Consider the following 16,115-nt stretch of genomic DNA (forward strand, 5'->3'; position numbering starts at 1 on the left):
AGGATGCTGTGCTGCCATAGTGAGTAGCTGTTAAGTAAATATTGTGCCAAAAGCCATAACCAAGATCTGCTTTGTGCAGCCACTGGGCTCAGTGCAATGGAGGTGGGGGACAGGGGTGCAGGTGGGATGCAGAGTTAAGTAAAGACGTGCATTTCATGGGTGATGCCTGTGAGACGAACACACAAGACCAAAAATATTAGGTGCCATATAAAAGGAACAGGAAAATGCAAGGTGGGAGGGCTGAATTTAACTTTGGGAAGACTTTAGAAAGTGGGGAGTCTGAGCTGGCCAGGAAGGAGTATGGTGTTCATAGGAACTGCTGGGTGAGGTGAAGAATGAAGGCCATTCCAAGCAGAGGGGAAAGCATGAGCAGAGAAACAGCAGGGTAAAGGAGAGGCCACATTCTGGAAGCAAAGAGCGGCCTTGGTGCCTAGCTCTCAGTGTGAACAGGGAGGCTGGAGAGTGCAGCTCAGGAGGGGTGGAGGGAGTTTGGGGCCTATTCTATGGGCGGGGATTATCTGCAGGCTTTGGCATGGATATAGCAGAGCAGTTAACTAGGAAGAAACTTTGGCTCCTGTGTGAAGCAAATTATAGGGGAGGAAGACTCCTCCTGGAGGAATTGGTGGCAACTCCAGAAAAAAAGCATCAAAGAGAAAACCCTTCAATTCTGTGTTCTAGGCCTCTTAGGAGAAGGATTTATTTCCCTGCTTTTTAAATATTTTTAGTCACAAAAATGGATTTGTTGGTGCTTCACTATTACCTCTATAGGATATGGAACAGTGTCCTATAATACCTTGTTTCGTATTTAAAAACAAAAATTGTATTTCTTAGAAGTGTGCGTAATTTTTGTGAGAACACATTTTCTTTAATCAAGTCATAAACTAAAACTTGATTTACACTTTCAGAGAAAATGCAAACTACATTTTAAAATGTCTAAGTGTAAAGTATTGAAAGTACTTCAACTTTTACTCTCTCGAAATGGTAATGTGCTAAGTGCATTTCAGCCTGTTAAATAAAGAGCCTGTTCTGAATTCACTATACCTTTTAATCAGGGTGAATATATTGGATGACTCTTGGCTCCCTTAAAATTCATATTCTAAAGTCAGTATATTTATTAATGGTGGTGAATTGTTCAAAGCATATACATGTGCTCAGATATACATCAGAATTGAAAAAATGCAGGACAGTGAGCCGTCCTTCCGTAGATTTCATTTCTGTTCAACTTTTTAAAAAACAGTTTCTAAAAATGATTATATAGATAGGCAAAACTTTTTACTCATGATTAAAAGCAGTAGAAAATTGCAGTTGGATTGGATTATAATCTGAAAAAAAAATTTTTTTTTGGACGCACCACACGGAACTTCCCCCACCAGGGATCTAACCTGTGCCCCCTGCAGTGGAAGTGTGGAGTCTTAACCCCTGGACCATCAGGGAAGTCCCGAAAACTTTTAATATTTATACATTTCCACATTCTTCCAAAAATCTTCTAATCAATAATATAGTAAATATACATTGGAAAACAGTAGGAATGTTTTAGTTTTAAAACATTCCCAACGTAGACATTGTCTCCTAATAATTATCCAATTCAGTAGATTTATTTTTCATTGCTATTCTCAATTAAGTGATCTTGATTTTGTCGTGAAAATCTGGCTGAGTTCTTCTCATCCTTCTTATTTAAACATGTGTTTACCCTCCTAGAATTAATTATCTAATGGGTCAATTTTGGAAGACTTTGAAAATCAGCTTTCTGTAAAATAGGAAAAGCATCTATTTGTTGTTATTTCCTACTATCTATGGAAAAGTCAACTCAATTTGATGAGGTCCTACATTTTGAAACAAATTTGAGTCCTCTTGTGTAAGCCATGCCAACATGCACATGTGAATTTATATCAGAAGCACAGGCCTTCATGCAGCCCTTAGCGTTCTCTGTGAAGCCAGTGCTCGGTAACTAGGTACACCAATAACAGCCTCACTTAATTAGCTTTATGGGATAAATTTTCTATAATTGCTGTACCAAATAAATGTCCATGCACATCTTCATTTGCATTTCCAATTAAGTATTTGCCCAACTCTCACCTATGATGGATTTTGCACATTGTACTGGACATTCTTAATCATATTTTTTTAAGTTAATGCTGAAATTTTGGCCATTGAAATATATAATATTTATTTTACTTTATATAAATGTCTATGGATGTATAACCAAATACAAAATTTAACAGGGCAAAATGGTGATTTTTGGACACAAACATTCAACTCTCTTCCTCATCTAATCCTGGTCCAACATGTTCATTGAAGTAAAGGAAGATAAGGCACATTTTTCTGTTGGCCCTGGAAATTAGCAAAGGGTGCCATAAATATGCTGTAATTATCATGAACCATAACTAGTGTAGAAGGTGGATGATATTTGGTTACGACAGGCCAAGGGAGAAAGAAGAATGACTAGTGGAATTCCTCTACTGTCCTATAACGGGAAGATAGCAAGTATAAATCTGAGCATATCCTGCATGATGGTAAACATTGAATAGGTTAAACTTTTCTATTAGATGGGAAAACCTCTCATAATGAGTGAAAGAGTAAAATCTAAGTGCTGCTTCTAGATGAGACACCTAAAGCATGGCAATACTAAAATGGGTGAACAAAAGTGTAACACATAAATGTAAACAAAAGGTAAGTGAGAAACATACAGAGGAGGTTATTTTATGGGTTACAAAATAATTTAATTATCAATAAAGTTATAAAGACAGGAACTTTTACGTGAATGACTTCCCAAGGAAATGTGTGTGTGCATATGTATATATACACATATATATATAATATTTGAAACACCAGAAAAATTACAAAATTGGAATCACAGAAAAATAATATATATTATCTATCTAGCTTTTAAAAATCAGAAACAAAAAACAAAGCTTTGAAGTGACGTTTTAAAATGCCAAGTCTTTGAAATTCCAAGTTCCATGAAGTGTATGCTAATAGCAGAAGTCCTTGCACATGATTCCACAGCTACTAAATTTCTGGTGATGAAACCCTGGAATCTCTTTTGTTTTTGTTTTTGTTTTTATTTTTTTAGCAAGTTCTCAGGTGAATTTTAAACAAACTAAAGTGGTGGTTCTTAGACTTTAGAGAATCAGCCATAAGCTTTGTCCAATATGTGTATGTGTAGAATTACACATAAATACATAAAATATTCTGTTCACATACCCACTTAACTTGTTTAATTATTGATTATGTTGTGGGTCCAAAACGCTTCAGTAGATTTCAAAAAGGCAGAACCTGTACTGTGATCACGGTAAAGAGAAATAAATAACAAAAATGAAACAAGTATCAAAATCCTTGGTAGAAAAAAAATCTCAGGTAGCTAATGTAGATACCAAAACCGCAACTATAAACTTCTTAGAAACTAACAATGAAATGTGATATATAAAAACTATGGATAAGGGCCAAAAGTATTATTCAGAGGAAATTTTTTTTGGCTGCACCACAGGGCATGTAGGATCTTAGTTTCCTGACCAGGGATCGAACTTGTGCCCCCTGCAGTGGAAGCACAGTGTCTTAACCACTGGACCACCAGGGAAGTTACGTGAATGGTTTTATAATTGAACAACAAGGTTGAAAATCAATTAATCATCTCACCAAAATGAAGTAAAATAAAGAAAACTGAGAAAATTATAAAGAAATTTATGAAGATTAATAAAAGAACAATTACATAGAAAGTACTTAAACAGTGTATTTGATAAATCCAAGTATTAGTTGCCCCCCAAACCAGTGATACAGGCAAGCCATTTACAAGGCTAATGAAAAAAAGGGAAAACATATACTATTAAGAATGAGTGAACAACAAGAAATATAGGGATTGCTATGAAGAACATAACTAAATTTTACTGAGTATGAGAGAAAACGTGAATAAATATAGAGACATACCTTGGGAAGACTTAGGTATTGTAAAGGTATAAAAATCTCCCCAAGTTAACTAAAAATATAATACCGTCCCCCATTTGAAGAAATTAATGTATAAAAATATCAAGGAAATTATCTTTAAAAATATAATTAGAGGAACTTGAGTATCAGGTATTAAATGCACTGTTTAGTGAAAATCATTACTGATGGAAATATCAGAAATAGTTATCAAATAACTCCACCCTTTTCTCCCTGCATACTCCCCGCCCCTGAATAAGAAAATAACACATTTCAATCATTTAATGAACATGAGTTTTGAAACCTTAACTGTACAGGCAATTCTTAAACGTTGTTCAAGTTTATTAAGAACATAAAAGAAAATGGAAAATGTGTGAATTCATTCCCTGAGACTAAAATAATTCTGATATTAAAAAAAACACAGATTTTTTTAAAAAAGCAAATTATATACCTTTCATGGAACATCAGTAAGATTGAACACATTAGGAAATCTAATTGTGTAATTTATATTATTAAGAAAAAAAAAAAAAAACACCTTGACAATCTCAATAGATGTAGAAGGTGTACTTGATAAAATTTAACATCCCTTATTGATTATGAAAAAATAGTCTAATAAATTAGTAAATGATGGGCAGTGCCTTAACATGACGAATGATATCTATCAGAAGTATCACAAACATCAGACTTAATGCTGAAACACTAGATAGAGATAGTTATTCTAAGTCCTCATTTTTTTTTTTTTTTCTTTTTTTTTTTGGCCGCACCTCGTGGCATGTGGAACTTCCCCGACCCGGGGTGGAACCCACGCCCTCTGCAGTGCAAGCCAGGAGTCTTAATCACTGGACAACCAGGGAAGCCGCTCTAGTTCCTCATTTTTAAAATGAAGATAACAGTAGTTTCTACTGCTAGGATTGTTGCAAGAATTTAATGAGCTTACATACTTATGAATTAACTATTAAAATAAGCCTTGAGGTCAGATCCAGCCAATGCAAAAATGTAAGAGAAATAAATGATATTTGAATGAAGGAAACACATTATTTGCAAGTACTAGCTATCTGATAATATCTGTAAATATAAAGAAAATTAATAGACGACGTATTGGAATAAAAAAAGGTCATTTATGTATAAACAATATCAAAATTAAGAAAATGAAAACCAATGCCCATACCCAATAGAAAAAAATCTTAAAAACCTAAAAAAAACATCAAAGAGTATAACAGGAAACAAAAAAAAATGCTATAACGCTTAACTATGTGAGGAATTTCTGAACTGTACTGAAGGACATGAAAAAAAGACTAATTGAGAAATTTAATATATGATAAACTTGAAACATGAAGTCATTGAGAGGATAAACTAAGTGATCACTGTATAAGTGATTCTGAGGTTAAGTTGGTTGCTTATCCATCAGGGAAAAATGCGTCAGCATGTTACACCAAACACAGTAACTATTTCAAGGTGAATTAAAGGTCAAATGCTTGAAACAAAATAAATAAATATTTATTTATAGACAGTTCCATAAATAAAACTATTAAAATAATGGGAAGTGCTACATAAACAAACTGAAAAACAGGAATGATAAAGGAAGAAAGATTTAAGATGTCGTGGTGAAAACAAAAATTGCCATAGAAGATTAAAAGACAAAGGATAGGTTGCTAAAAAATACTTGCAGCATAAAACAAATAGATGACAGCACTAATATAAAAGGATTTTTTTGATCAATAAGGAAAAGACAATTCAACCTAACAGAAAATTTAAATCAAGGAGGCAGAAATCTGTATAGCTAATAAGCAGATGAATGGCTCATACTTTATTCAACCACCATCATGGTTGTTAAAAGTGCAGAAGAGGGGGCTTCCCTGGTGGCGCAGTGGTTAAGAATCCGCCTGCCAATGCAGAGAACATGGGTTCGAGCCCTGGCCTGGGAAGATCCCACATGCCGCAGAGCAACTAAGCCCCTGCGCCACAACTGCTGAGCCTGCGCACTACAGCCTGCGTGCCTAGAGCCCAGACACCACATCGAAGAGTAGCCCCAACTCGCCGCAACTAGAGAAAGCCCGCGAGCTGCAATGAAGACCCAATGCAGCCAAATAAATAAATTTATTTTTTTTTAAAAAAGTGCAGAAGAGGGAGCCAGATCACCTGAGTTGGCCCCAATCTTCTCCATTAACTGGCTGTGTGACTTTTGACACCTTACTTGAGATTTCTGTTTCTGTTTCCACCTAAATGAAAATTATCACAGTACCTGTGTTGGAGGTCTGTGGTGAGGATTTAAATGGTTTGGTAAATGTAAAAAGAGTTCAGTAGCACACAGTAAGCACTTAAAGTGTAAGCTCTCATCTTCATCACCCTTGTTTTAGTAGCTTAAATTACCAAATTATTTTAAGCAGTCAGATTAAGAAATATAGTCAAGATTTGTCGTGAGCAGTGATGATTAAGTGTAGTCAAAGGACTCTCTCAAATGCTGTTGGAGGGAGCATGACCTGCTACCAGCCTCCTAGAAGGCACCTTGCATTAAAATTTAATAGACACATATCTTTGAGCATTTATATTGTAGATATCTATTTTAGAGAGGCAACTGGGACTTGGAGAGATACAGTAATTACCCATGGTCACACAGATGCTAAACGCCAGAAATGGGAATTGAATTGAAGTCTGTCTGGTTTCACGGTCCTACCATGGCCCACTGTTAATAAACATACGACAGAAAATGTTCAGTTTCATTAGTTATTAAAAAAAACACATATTAAAACAACCTGAGGCCATTTTATTCCTATGAAATTGCAGTATATTAAATAAAAATGCCTATGGTTGGCAACATTGGAAGGAAATGGACAGGCTCATTCACTGAGGCTAGGAGCATAAATTAATACAACATTTTAGGAGAGCAAATTGGCAATACTTGCCGAAACCATAAAAATAGGTGTACCATATGACTCAATAATTCCACCTTTAAGACTTTATTTTTAGGAATGCATCATGGAAGCACAAAGATATCTATGTGTAAAACCACCACAGTGTTTACAGTTGTTAAAAATTGGAAACAATCTTAGTTACAATGGAAGATTGGTTAAGCTAATTATAGAATATTCATAAGATGAAGAACCATTCTCAATTATGGAGAAGAATCGATTTTTACATTGGAGAATGTTTCCCATACTTTTTTTAAGTTTAAAACACAAGTGATTAAAAAGTACATAAATGAAAGTAAGACAGAAAAAATCATGTTATTTAATAAGCAATTTCTGTGTACTTGTCACTGTTCTTACTGCTTTTTGCTGATTATTTCACAACAACTGCTGAGATATGTATCCTTTTTTTTTTTTTATTCACACTTTACAGATTAGGAAACTGAAGAAGAGAGGAGTTATGTAACTTATCCAAAGTTACCCAGCCACTCTGAGGCAGAGCCAGAATTTAAACTCATTTCATCTGCCTCTAAGAGTCCCAAACTTTATCCAATACACTATGATCATATTTTCATAAGATAAATATTTATAAAAGTACATTAAAAATTAGAGATCTGTTTGTTAAAAAATGTAATATTGTAAAAATTACATTTTTTTCCTTTTTCTAAGCTATTTTTGTAAATTGTACACCATTCTTACAATTAGTACATATTACTTTGTAAAGACAGCTTCTATTTCAGAGAGAGGAGTTGATAAGACATTGTGGGTACTGCAGGGTTTTCTGCCTTTACCAAAGTTCAGTGCTGGGTTTTGGATTCAGGCAATGGGTGGGTTGGATTGCCTTGCACAGAGAAAGGTGAGTTGTATGTGGAGGGCTGGGGTGATGAGTCAACCACACAGTGGTTGACTGTGTCAGGGCAAACAGTGACCTTGTGGGCTTTTCAATCTCTCGTGCTGTTTGTAACTCCTGCGATGGGAAACAGGCGTGTTTCCAAGTGGGGATGTGAATAGAATCACTACCAAGTAAAGGATATTTACTTTTCTTCTTTCCTAGCCACATATCACATGTGAACATGTGTCTGTTCATATCACATTTTGTTGGAGTCACCTTGCATGTGCATTAGTGGGGATCACCTGCTGTATTGTTATGTCACATTATTTTCCCTTTTGCATGCAATGAAAAGCTTCTGATAGAATAACGCTTGTTTACACCCAGATGTTCTCCATTTATTCACATGAAGGTCGAATTGGGGGCTGGGGAGGATCGATATGACTCTTCAGTTTGGATTTTGATGTTAAATGTGTATCTTTTCTCCTTAAAGCAACTGATGGTTTTATTCCTTCATATCGATTCTGATTAACTTTGCTGTTGAATCAGTTATTATCTTGTCACATCAAAACTTTACAGTAAAGCATAATAATGAGAATTCTCTTTTTTTTCTTGTTTTTTTTAAATAATGAGAATTCTTTAAAAAGAGTTCCAGCTGAGAAAAATATTTTTTCTCTGTCCCACATACTAACCTTTGTTATATGCCGATTTAAAAAGTTTTGTTTTCTAATATAGTGAATGTAGTATCTCTGTGACTCAAAAATTAGTTTTATCACCAAACTTTTTAAAAGTTCTTCATGTTTACCGTGCTTAAAGCTTGTGTAAGCAGATTTAAAATTCTTTTAGATAGAGAAAAATTGCATAGGTTAAAGATAATTTCAGGTCAGATTAAAATCCAAACCAGACTACCTTCTCTGTAACTTGTCCTCTGGCTCTGAAATCCTGAATTATTACTCAGAAACAGACTTCCTGTGCTCTTTCATTCACTGTCTAATGTAACTAAGAATTCATGGTTAGCATGATTAGCTTTCTGATATATTGTTTCTGAAAATAATGTAAAGGGACATGGAAATGCCCATTTCCCTAATTATGGAAGTTTAATTCCTAATTAAGTTAAATCTTTATAACTGTCCTGCAGAGATGCCTTCCCCAAATTATTGCCTGATATCTGTGCTCCTCACCTATGGAAAGGCAAGTAGGCAAAGGTGTGTGATAAGTCAATTTGAAGAGTTTTCTTGTAACACTAAAGTTAAGGACATTATCTATTATTTCATCCTTCTATTTGAGTGAAAGGAAATCCTCCCCGATGTCAGCCCAGGAAGACTCTCCAGTTGAACTTCGAGATTTCTTTTTGTCACAATTTACCTTGGGTGATAGAGATCTCAGAATTAAACTTAAGTCTTAATTGAAGTGACTATCTCATACCTAAAGACAAAAGTATATATAGATCCTTTGCTCTAAGTTTTCTTTTAGCTGTGCTTTAATTGTCCTATTTCATAGAGGTTTTAACATTATAAAATGCTAGAAATAATTTTCAGAGTTAAGTATAAATAATAAATATAGTTCTTGACTGGAAAAATATATGTTTATCTTTCATTTATTATATAAATACTGTCATGTAGGAGTTTGGCGAGTTGGGGTGTTACCGAACTTTTTATCCTGTATTCATGTGTTGGAAGTTCAATTATATAAACACCATGGAAAATGAAAATGTTTAACAAATAGTTTCTTTGGTTACTATTTCAGTGTTTAATTATAACGCTAAATATTCAAATGCATTGATCTGTTCTTAACCCAAGCATATCCCCAATACAAAGTAGTATATTTCCTCTATCTCTCAGTTTATCTTTTCCCAAAAGATATTCCTTATAGAGGACAGACTGAAAAAGTGGAATCAACCAAATGTTCATAAATAGGAGGATTCATAAATTGTGGTTTATTCAGATTTTGAATTTTACATAGCAGTTTAAAGAAGTGAGGCTGATCTATATACTAATACAGATACATTATCAAATCATATTGATACATACAGAATGAAATTGCAAAATATATACAGTTTGAAACAAAAAATGTAAAATAATTTCTTCAAGGATATATTTATGAATATAAATTCTCAATAAAAATTTAGAAAGGATACATGCCAAATTCCTATCTAATTTCCTTCTCAGGGAAAGAATTGTGGTATTTATGGACATTCAAAGGGACTTTTTTATTTCCTATAATTTTTCAATCTTTTTACAAATTTTTAAACTTATAATTTATATATTTTAAAATAATATATGAAAGTTCCAAATATGGGTAGCCTTAATTATTTCTCTAGCTTTAAAAACTGCTTTAATGTCCTAGGTGGATTCTGTGCTTTGCTGACACAATTCTAGGACATTGAGAAAGAGGAAACGATCATTTACCCAAAAAAACAAAAAAACTTCTTTGACTATAAAATATTTCTTTTTATACTGATACCTCTTGTTCTTCTGTTGCCCTTCCTAACCCTTAAGAAATCATGGAAATTTTAAGATAACAGTACAATGATTATGGGTTGAGGCAAAACTAAACTGGACCAAAGTCAGCTTGGCAAATTGTCATGCTGTTTTTGTATTTATTTCTTTCAACTTTAACACCCACAATTTATTAAGTGAGACAGTGGATAAAAGAGGAAGCTCAGAATCCTGTTTGGATACCGTTTAGGAAGGAAGCCAGGTCTTTATGGGGTACCCCCTTCCTCTTAGCCACTGGCCAGGAAAACCATCTTTCTGTTTAAAACCTATTCAATTTGAGAGAGGTGGGGTGACTTTGGGAAGGAAGGTGACCTCTCCCTTGTAAAGTGGAATGGCTCTGTTTCCCCCCATGACTTATTCAACTCATTTCCACCACTGTTTATAAGAACACTTGTGCTGAATGCTTGTAGTGACAGCAATAGTCATTTAAAATATGGCTCAGATTTCATGCCCTCAAATTTCCTATGTTATTTCAGATGTTTGATCATTACAATCCCAAATGGAGCTTTTGGTCAGCTCAAGTTTTGCTCTGCCCTGTTGGAGTTAAGAGATATGCTTCGAATAAGCCAGAAGTTTAAAAATGCATATACTACCACTGTGTATAATATAAGCATTGCTGCCATCAAATCTGAAAAGAAAATGCCTTAATGGGAGCCAAGTCATTTCCAAAATGACACAGGGGATTTTTTCTTAGATGCCTCACACACTGGGGGTCCACAGGTAGATTGGTATGTGGAATTGATGTGACATGCTTGGCTGAGAGATGCTATCAGAAGAACTTGTTTATTTTGTAGGTTTATCAGCACATTGTTCTTTTGAAATGTTTTTGGATTTTGACCTCAACTCTAACTATGCTGATTTATTTAATTTGCATTGCACCTTGGCGGGGTGAAACACTGGTCAGTTTTAGAAAACTGGTTCCTTTATTCATTTCTTTAAAATATTTCATAGTATTTGTATACAATAATATTTTTCTAAAATAACATTTTATAAACTAATATTTTATAAGGTAATATTTTTATAAAATATTGTATAAAATATTTTATAATATTTTAATTAAATAAAATACTATATTATAAATAAATAAAAGATCTTATTTTATAACCTTTTTATTTTGGAATAATTCTAGGTTTACAGAAAAGTTGCAAAGTGATACAGAGTTCCCATCTATCCTCACCTAGTTTCCTCTAATGTTAACATCTTACATTGCCATGATGCATTTATCAAAACTAAGAAAAAAACTGACATTGTACATTGCTATTAACTAAACTCTGGTCTTTATTTGGATTTCACCAGTTTTTCCACTAATGTCCTTTTTCTGTTCCAGGATCCAACCCAGGGTACCACATTGCATTTTATCATCTAATCTTAGTCTTCTGACTGTGGCAGTTTCCAAGTTTTTCCTTTTTCCCATGACCTTGGCAGTCTTGAGTAGTACTTGCCAGAAATTTTGTAGAATATTCATCATTTTTTAACAAATAAAAATGTTCAACCTCTGGGATTTTTGAATGAAAGCCCTGGTAGGCTTAGTAATAATTTGTACCACTAATTTTCCTTTCGTATATCAGTTTCAGCCTGGTGATTGTTACTTTATCTTCTTATCAGTTATAGCAGCACTCTAGAATTAAAAGTTGATTTATGATTTAATATTTACATAGTTTTAATATTTGCTTAATATTGGCTTCATCTGTGTATGTGTTCTGCATTTTCAATTTTGTCAGCTCGTTCAGTTTAAATCCCATAGAAAGTCTGTATTTTATCTATTGTTTATGACAGATTCGAGATGGACAGACAAGCTGTTACGTGTTGAAGAATAAAGATTTAGAACAAGCTTTTAAAGGAGTTATTTACTTGGAGATGGACCTCATATATAATCCGGTAGGTCTAACTGGACAGATCTCCCAGCTTCTCTCTATGGAGAGTAAAAGATGACCAGCCTGGAGAGTTTCAAATCAATGTAAAATGTTTCAGAATTTTTGCAGCTACAAAGAAAATAGTGTTTTAAAACTGAGGCAAGAAAAATCAGTGCTGGACATTCTGGTATTAATCCTGTTGGGCCAGTAGAATTGATGGTGTGTAATTCTCAATATATGTCAAGGGAAAAAAAAAATAAGAGGAAAATTAGGTTCTTAGCTTTATTACCTTTAATCTTCTTCCAAGGCAACAGTTGGCTGTTGGACAGAGATATCTTCAAGACTCTAACATGTTATTTAATTATTATAGTAGATGTCCTGCTATCCAACACTATCAAGACAGTAGTTACTCAATTGAAAACTACAGTTAAAGGAGGATTTTTTTTAAATGTATCTTAAACTTTTAGTTTAATATAAATAAAATACATAAATATACATTCACTTGCCAATTTTTAGGTGCGGGCCTAAAACCTTTTTTTAAATAGCATGGACGTATTATTTTTAGTTCTACAGCATATTCCTTGCATAAATACACCCATAACATCTATGATTTGTAATTTCAGTTTCTTGAAAGTAGATATATTCTTTAAAGACACTCACAGAACAATCTGAATGTGGAATTCCTCCAGATTATTTTTCCATAAAATCATCACCTCAATAGCAGTATCTTTTTAGTAACTGACTTTTCTCAAGGCTTTCTAGAGCAACATCGATTTCAAGTCTTTTGATCTGTATTTCAATAATGTATATAATAATTAATTAAATATAGAATTATAGTAACGGGTAAAATTGGCATAAATAGGTTTACGAATTAGCACAGTTGTTTCTCGATGGAAATACTATTCGACTGTCAGGAGCAGAAATCCCTAGGCCTGTGCAGACATGGCTTACTTAGCTGTGAGCTTTCCTTGCCATGGTATCAGCAGTAGGTTCTAGAAAGGGAAGGGAGGGCACAGGTTAATCCAGTTAGTGGGGTAAATGAATGTAGCATAATGGCGCTTTTACAGTAATTAGAAGAATGGCTGCCATTTATTGGCCATCTACGATGTGCCAGGCTCTGATATTATTTCATTTCATCCCCACAATAAGCCTGGTCCCTAGCTATCATGAATGCCATCTTATGATGAGCAAATGGAATTAAACAGGGGAGCTGATTTGCTGATAAATGAGTGAGTCGGGATCCAGATCCAGATCTTTCTGACTCCTCAATTATCCCGATGCTACATTGCTGATTGTTTACTATCTTTAAGAGATTATTCATAAAATCAATGGCAGGGAAGTTTTATATTTTATTCCTGGAAATGTTAGAACTCTGGGCACAGCCTCCAGTATGGGGTCTGTTGTTACTTCCTCTTTTTCCCCATTTCTTAACCTTTCCCTTCAAGGAGATCATATGTGTGTGTTGCACACAAATCACCCTTCATCTCCTCTTTTCTTCTGGCAAACACTTGTATATAGACTATGCACACAGGTAAAACTTGAGTTTTAGGGGGAAAAACAGCCTTAAATGAAAAACTGTTAAGTAATGTTCTAGTTGTCCATCTGATGTAGAGGAGAAGGACTTGAATTTTGTTCTTTGAGGTTTTCCTCAGTTTAGTGATTTGGATAAACCATGAAATCTCTCTGACCCTCAGTTTATTCCCTAAAAGCTGGGCTAAAATGACTCATTTACTTATTTTTCTGGATCATTGAGAGGAAATGAGATTCTCTATGGAAAAGATGTTTTTATAAGCCGGAAACTGATTTTCACACGCAAGGTATTACTGGCAAAGAGTAGTTCAAAACTTTGATGTGAAAGGAAGTTTTACTTTTTTTAGAGACTTTGGTTTGAGGACTTCATGAGCCCAATCTCTGCAGTGGTTTAAAATATCTCTTTGATTTGCAACGTGGAAACAACACTCTGGAATCTCCAGTCTGACCTACCCGAGTGATATTCATGAAATGAGTCTCCAGAGACCCATGCAGAGCTCCGGGTACCCACCATGTCTCTGCCCACCCCCCAACCCCCTAACCCCGCGCCCTTAGGGTCAGAAGGTATTGGTTTCCAGAGCTTCTCAGTCATTAGAAAAAGAAGAGAGTCAAGTCCGTCTCAATGCTGCCCCTTTTAACACTGCTGTCTTTCTAGATCAAAGCAAGTATTCGGACCTTTACTCCCAGAGAAAAGCGCTTTGCTGAAGATAGCCGCAAGCTGTCCAAAAAGGTAGGTCAGTGCAGTAAACTGGCTTGTTGGTACAGTCAGCACCCAGCACCCGGAGTACTTACTCGTCATGACTTGGTTGCATCTCGCCCTCCTTCTCTGTTTTCCTCTCTCCCTCCTCCCTCTCCCCGCTTGTCTCCCCATCTCTCCACTCCTTCCTCCATCTCCCCTTCTCTCCCTAGACAAGGACTTCAGCTGGGCTCAGTAAGAAGGGAAAGACTCAGAACATATCTATTGGATGCTGCAGAGGGTGTCAGCCCTCCATTCATCCCCTGAACCATTTTGTAAACAAAAGTTCTGAGCGTCAAGCCATAAACCTTCTCTTGAATTTACTTGCCCCTCCTACCCTCCTTGAATCACAGCCACTTTACTCTCCATCTTTCAACATTTCAGGGAGGCATTCTGCCAGTGGAGTCCATCATGGAATTAACCCAGTTGATCTTTCGAGATGTCCAGCCTCAGATTCACCGATAGCTGCTCCTACCACTTTTTTTTGTCTAAATTTGGATTGTGTTGGCATTTTACCTCCTATTGAGTTAACTCTCACTCCCTCTGCCTGTTGCCCTTAATTCCTCTCTCATCAGTTCAACAAAAAGTGAAGATCAGGGCCAAGTAGAGGAAGTTCCACATTTTTTTTTTTTTTTAACATGACCTTTACAGTTCTTTTCAGAGCCCCTCCCTGTCCTATTCAGACACAGTTCAGGATTTCACTCTGTACTTACGGCCCCTCTTCAGTTGTGTAGCAAAGAACAAAGTGTCCCCTTTTTAAAGTGTTTATTACTTCCACCACTTCCTGTGGGGTGAGCAGCTGTGGATTACATAAAGCAAGTTAAATATAAAGGCATCTTATCATCCTTTGGTTTCCCATGAACTTCTGGACACGCTCGGGAAAGGCCTTAACCCTCTTCTGAAGGGAGCATCCAAATGTTTTGTTTTGGTCTGCCGTAACATTGAGTGTAATATTTATTTTGTGTAATCTGAGTAAATGGCTTTATTATTGTTGTTATTATTGCCTTTTGCTCTGTTTACTTGAAAGTTAAAACCTGAGTTGAGGTAGGTGGCATAGCTGCTTTGCAAACAAATTGAAATGAATCTACCTACACCTGGGAGAAAAGACATTTCCTTTGCCAAACAGGACCTCCGCGTTGGGTGGCTTTGGGCTCTGAGAGCACCGGGGGGTTTTGGGGCTGAGACCCTGGGGTATGTTAGGTTTCTCCCCAAGTTCCTCTCACCACTAAGCGTCCCCAGATTTTTATAAAGTTGAAACTTGTGCTCATGACACAAATACTTAAAATCACTTAGTATGTGCCAGGCTCTCTTCTAAGCCCTTTAATTCTCTCCACAACGTACAAGGTTAGCACTCCTATCAACCCCATTGAGTAGGAGAGAGGTTAAGAAACTGGCCCAAGGTCACACAGCAAAGAGGTAGGAGAGCTGGATTTCCTTCCCAGAACTTTACTTTCCTTTAGAATAGACTTTTTCTTTTGGACTAGATTAGCTAGAATACATGTACATTTCTACTGTAAATCTACCCATTTCCTTCCAAACTAAACAACATAGACCCTCATTCCATTCTGTCTGTCTCTCTCAAACACACACACACATATCACATGCCTGACTGCTGTTTTTTTTTTTATTTTGGCTGCGTTGGGGCTTTGTTGCTGTGTGCGGGCTTTCTCTAGTCGAGGCGAGCGGGGGCTACTCTTTGTTGCGGTGGGCGGGCTTCTCACTGGTGGCTTCTCTTGTCGCGGAGCACGGGCTCTAGGTGTGCGGGCTTCAGTAGTTGCAGCACGCGGGCTCAGTATTTGTGGCGCGTGGGCTCTAGGACGCTCAGGCTTTTGTAGTTGTGGTGCG

The 16,115-nt window shown here is 35.9% G+C and overlaps 1 protein-coding gene across 6 annotated transcripts in view; it reads left to right on the forward strand.

The window, feature by feature from the left end:
• Positions 1–16,115, forward strand: part of MCTP2 (multiple C2 and transmembrane domain containing 2) — a 189,449-nt gene that overhangs the window by 91,835 nt on the left and 81,499 nt on the right. For all 6 annotated transcript variants that reach the window (XM_059912573.1, XM_059912567.1, XM_059912568.1 and 3 more), the window contains 2 exons: positions 11,928–12,029; positions 14,190–14,264. In XM_059912573.1, the coding sequence (XP_059768556.1) occupies positions 11,928–12,029; positions 14,190–14,264 (177 nt within the window). The remainder of the gene's footprint in view (positions 1–11,927; positions 12,030–14,189; positions 14,265–16,115) is intronic.

The sequence above is a fragment of the Balaenoptera ricei genome, chromosome 2, assembly GCF_028023285.1.
Source record: "Balaenoptera ricei isolate mBalRic1 chromosome 2, mBalRic1.hap2, whole genome shotgun sequence".
Classification (NCBI taxonomy): domain Eukaryota; kingdom Metazoa; phylum Chordata; class Mammalia; order Artiodactyla; family Balaenopteridae; genus Balaenoptera; species Balaenoptera ricei.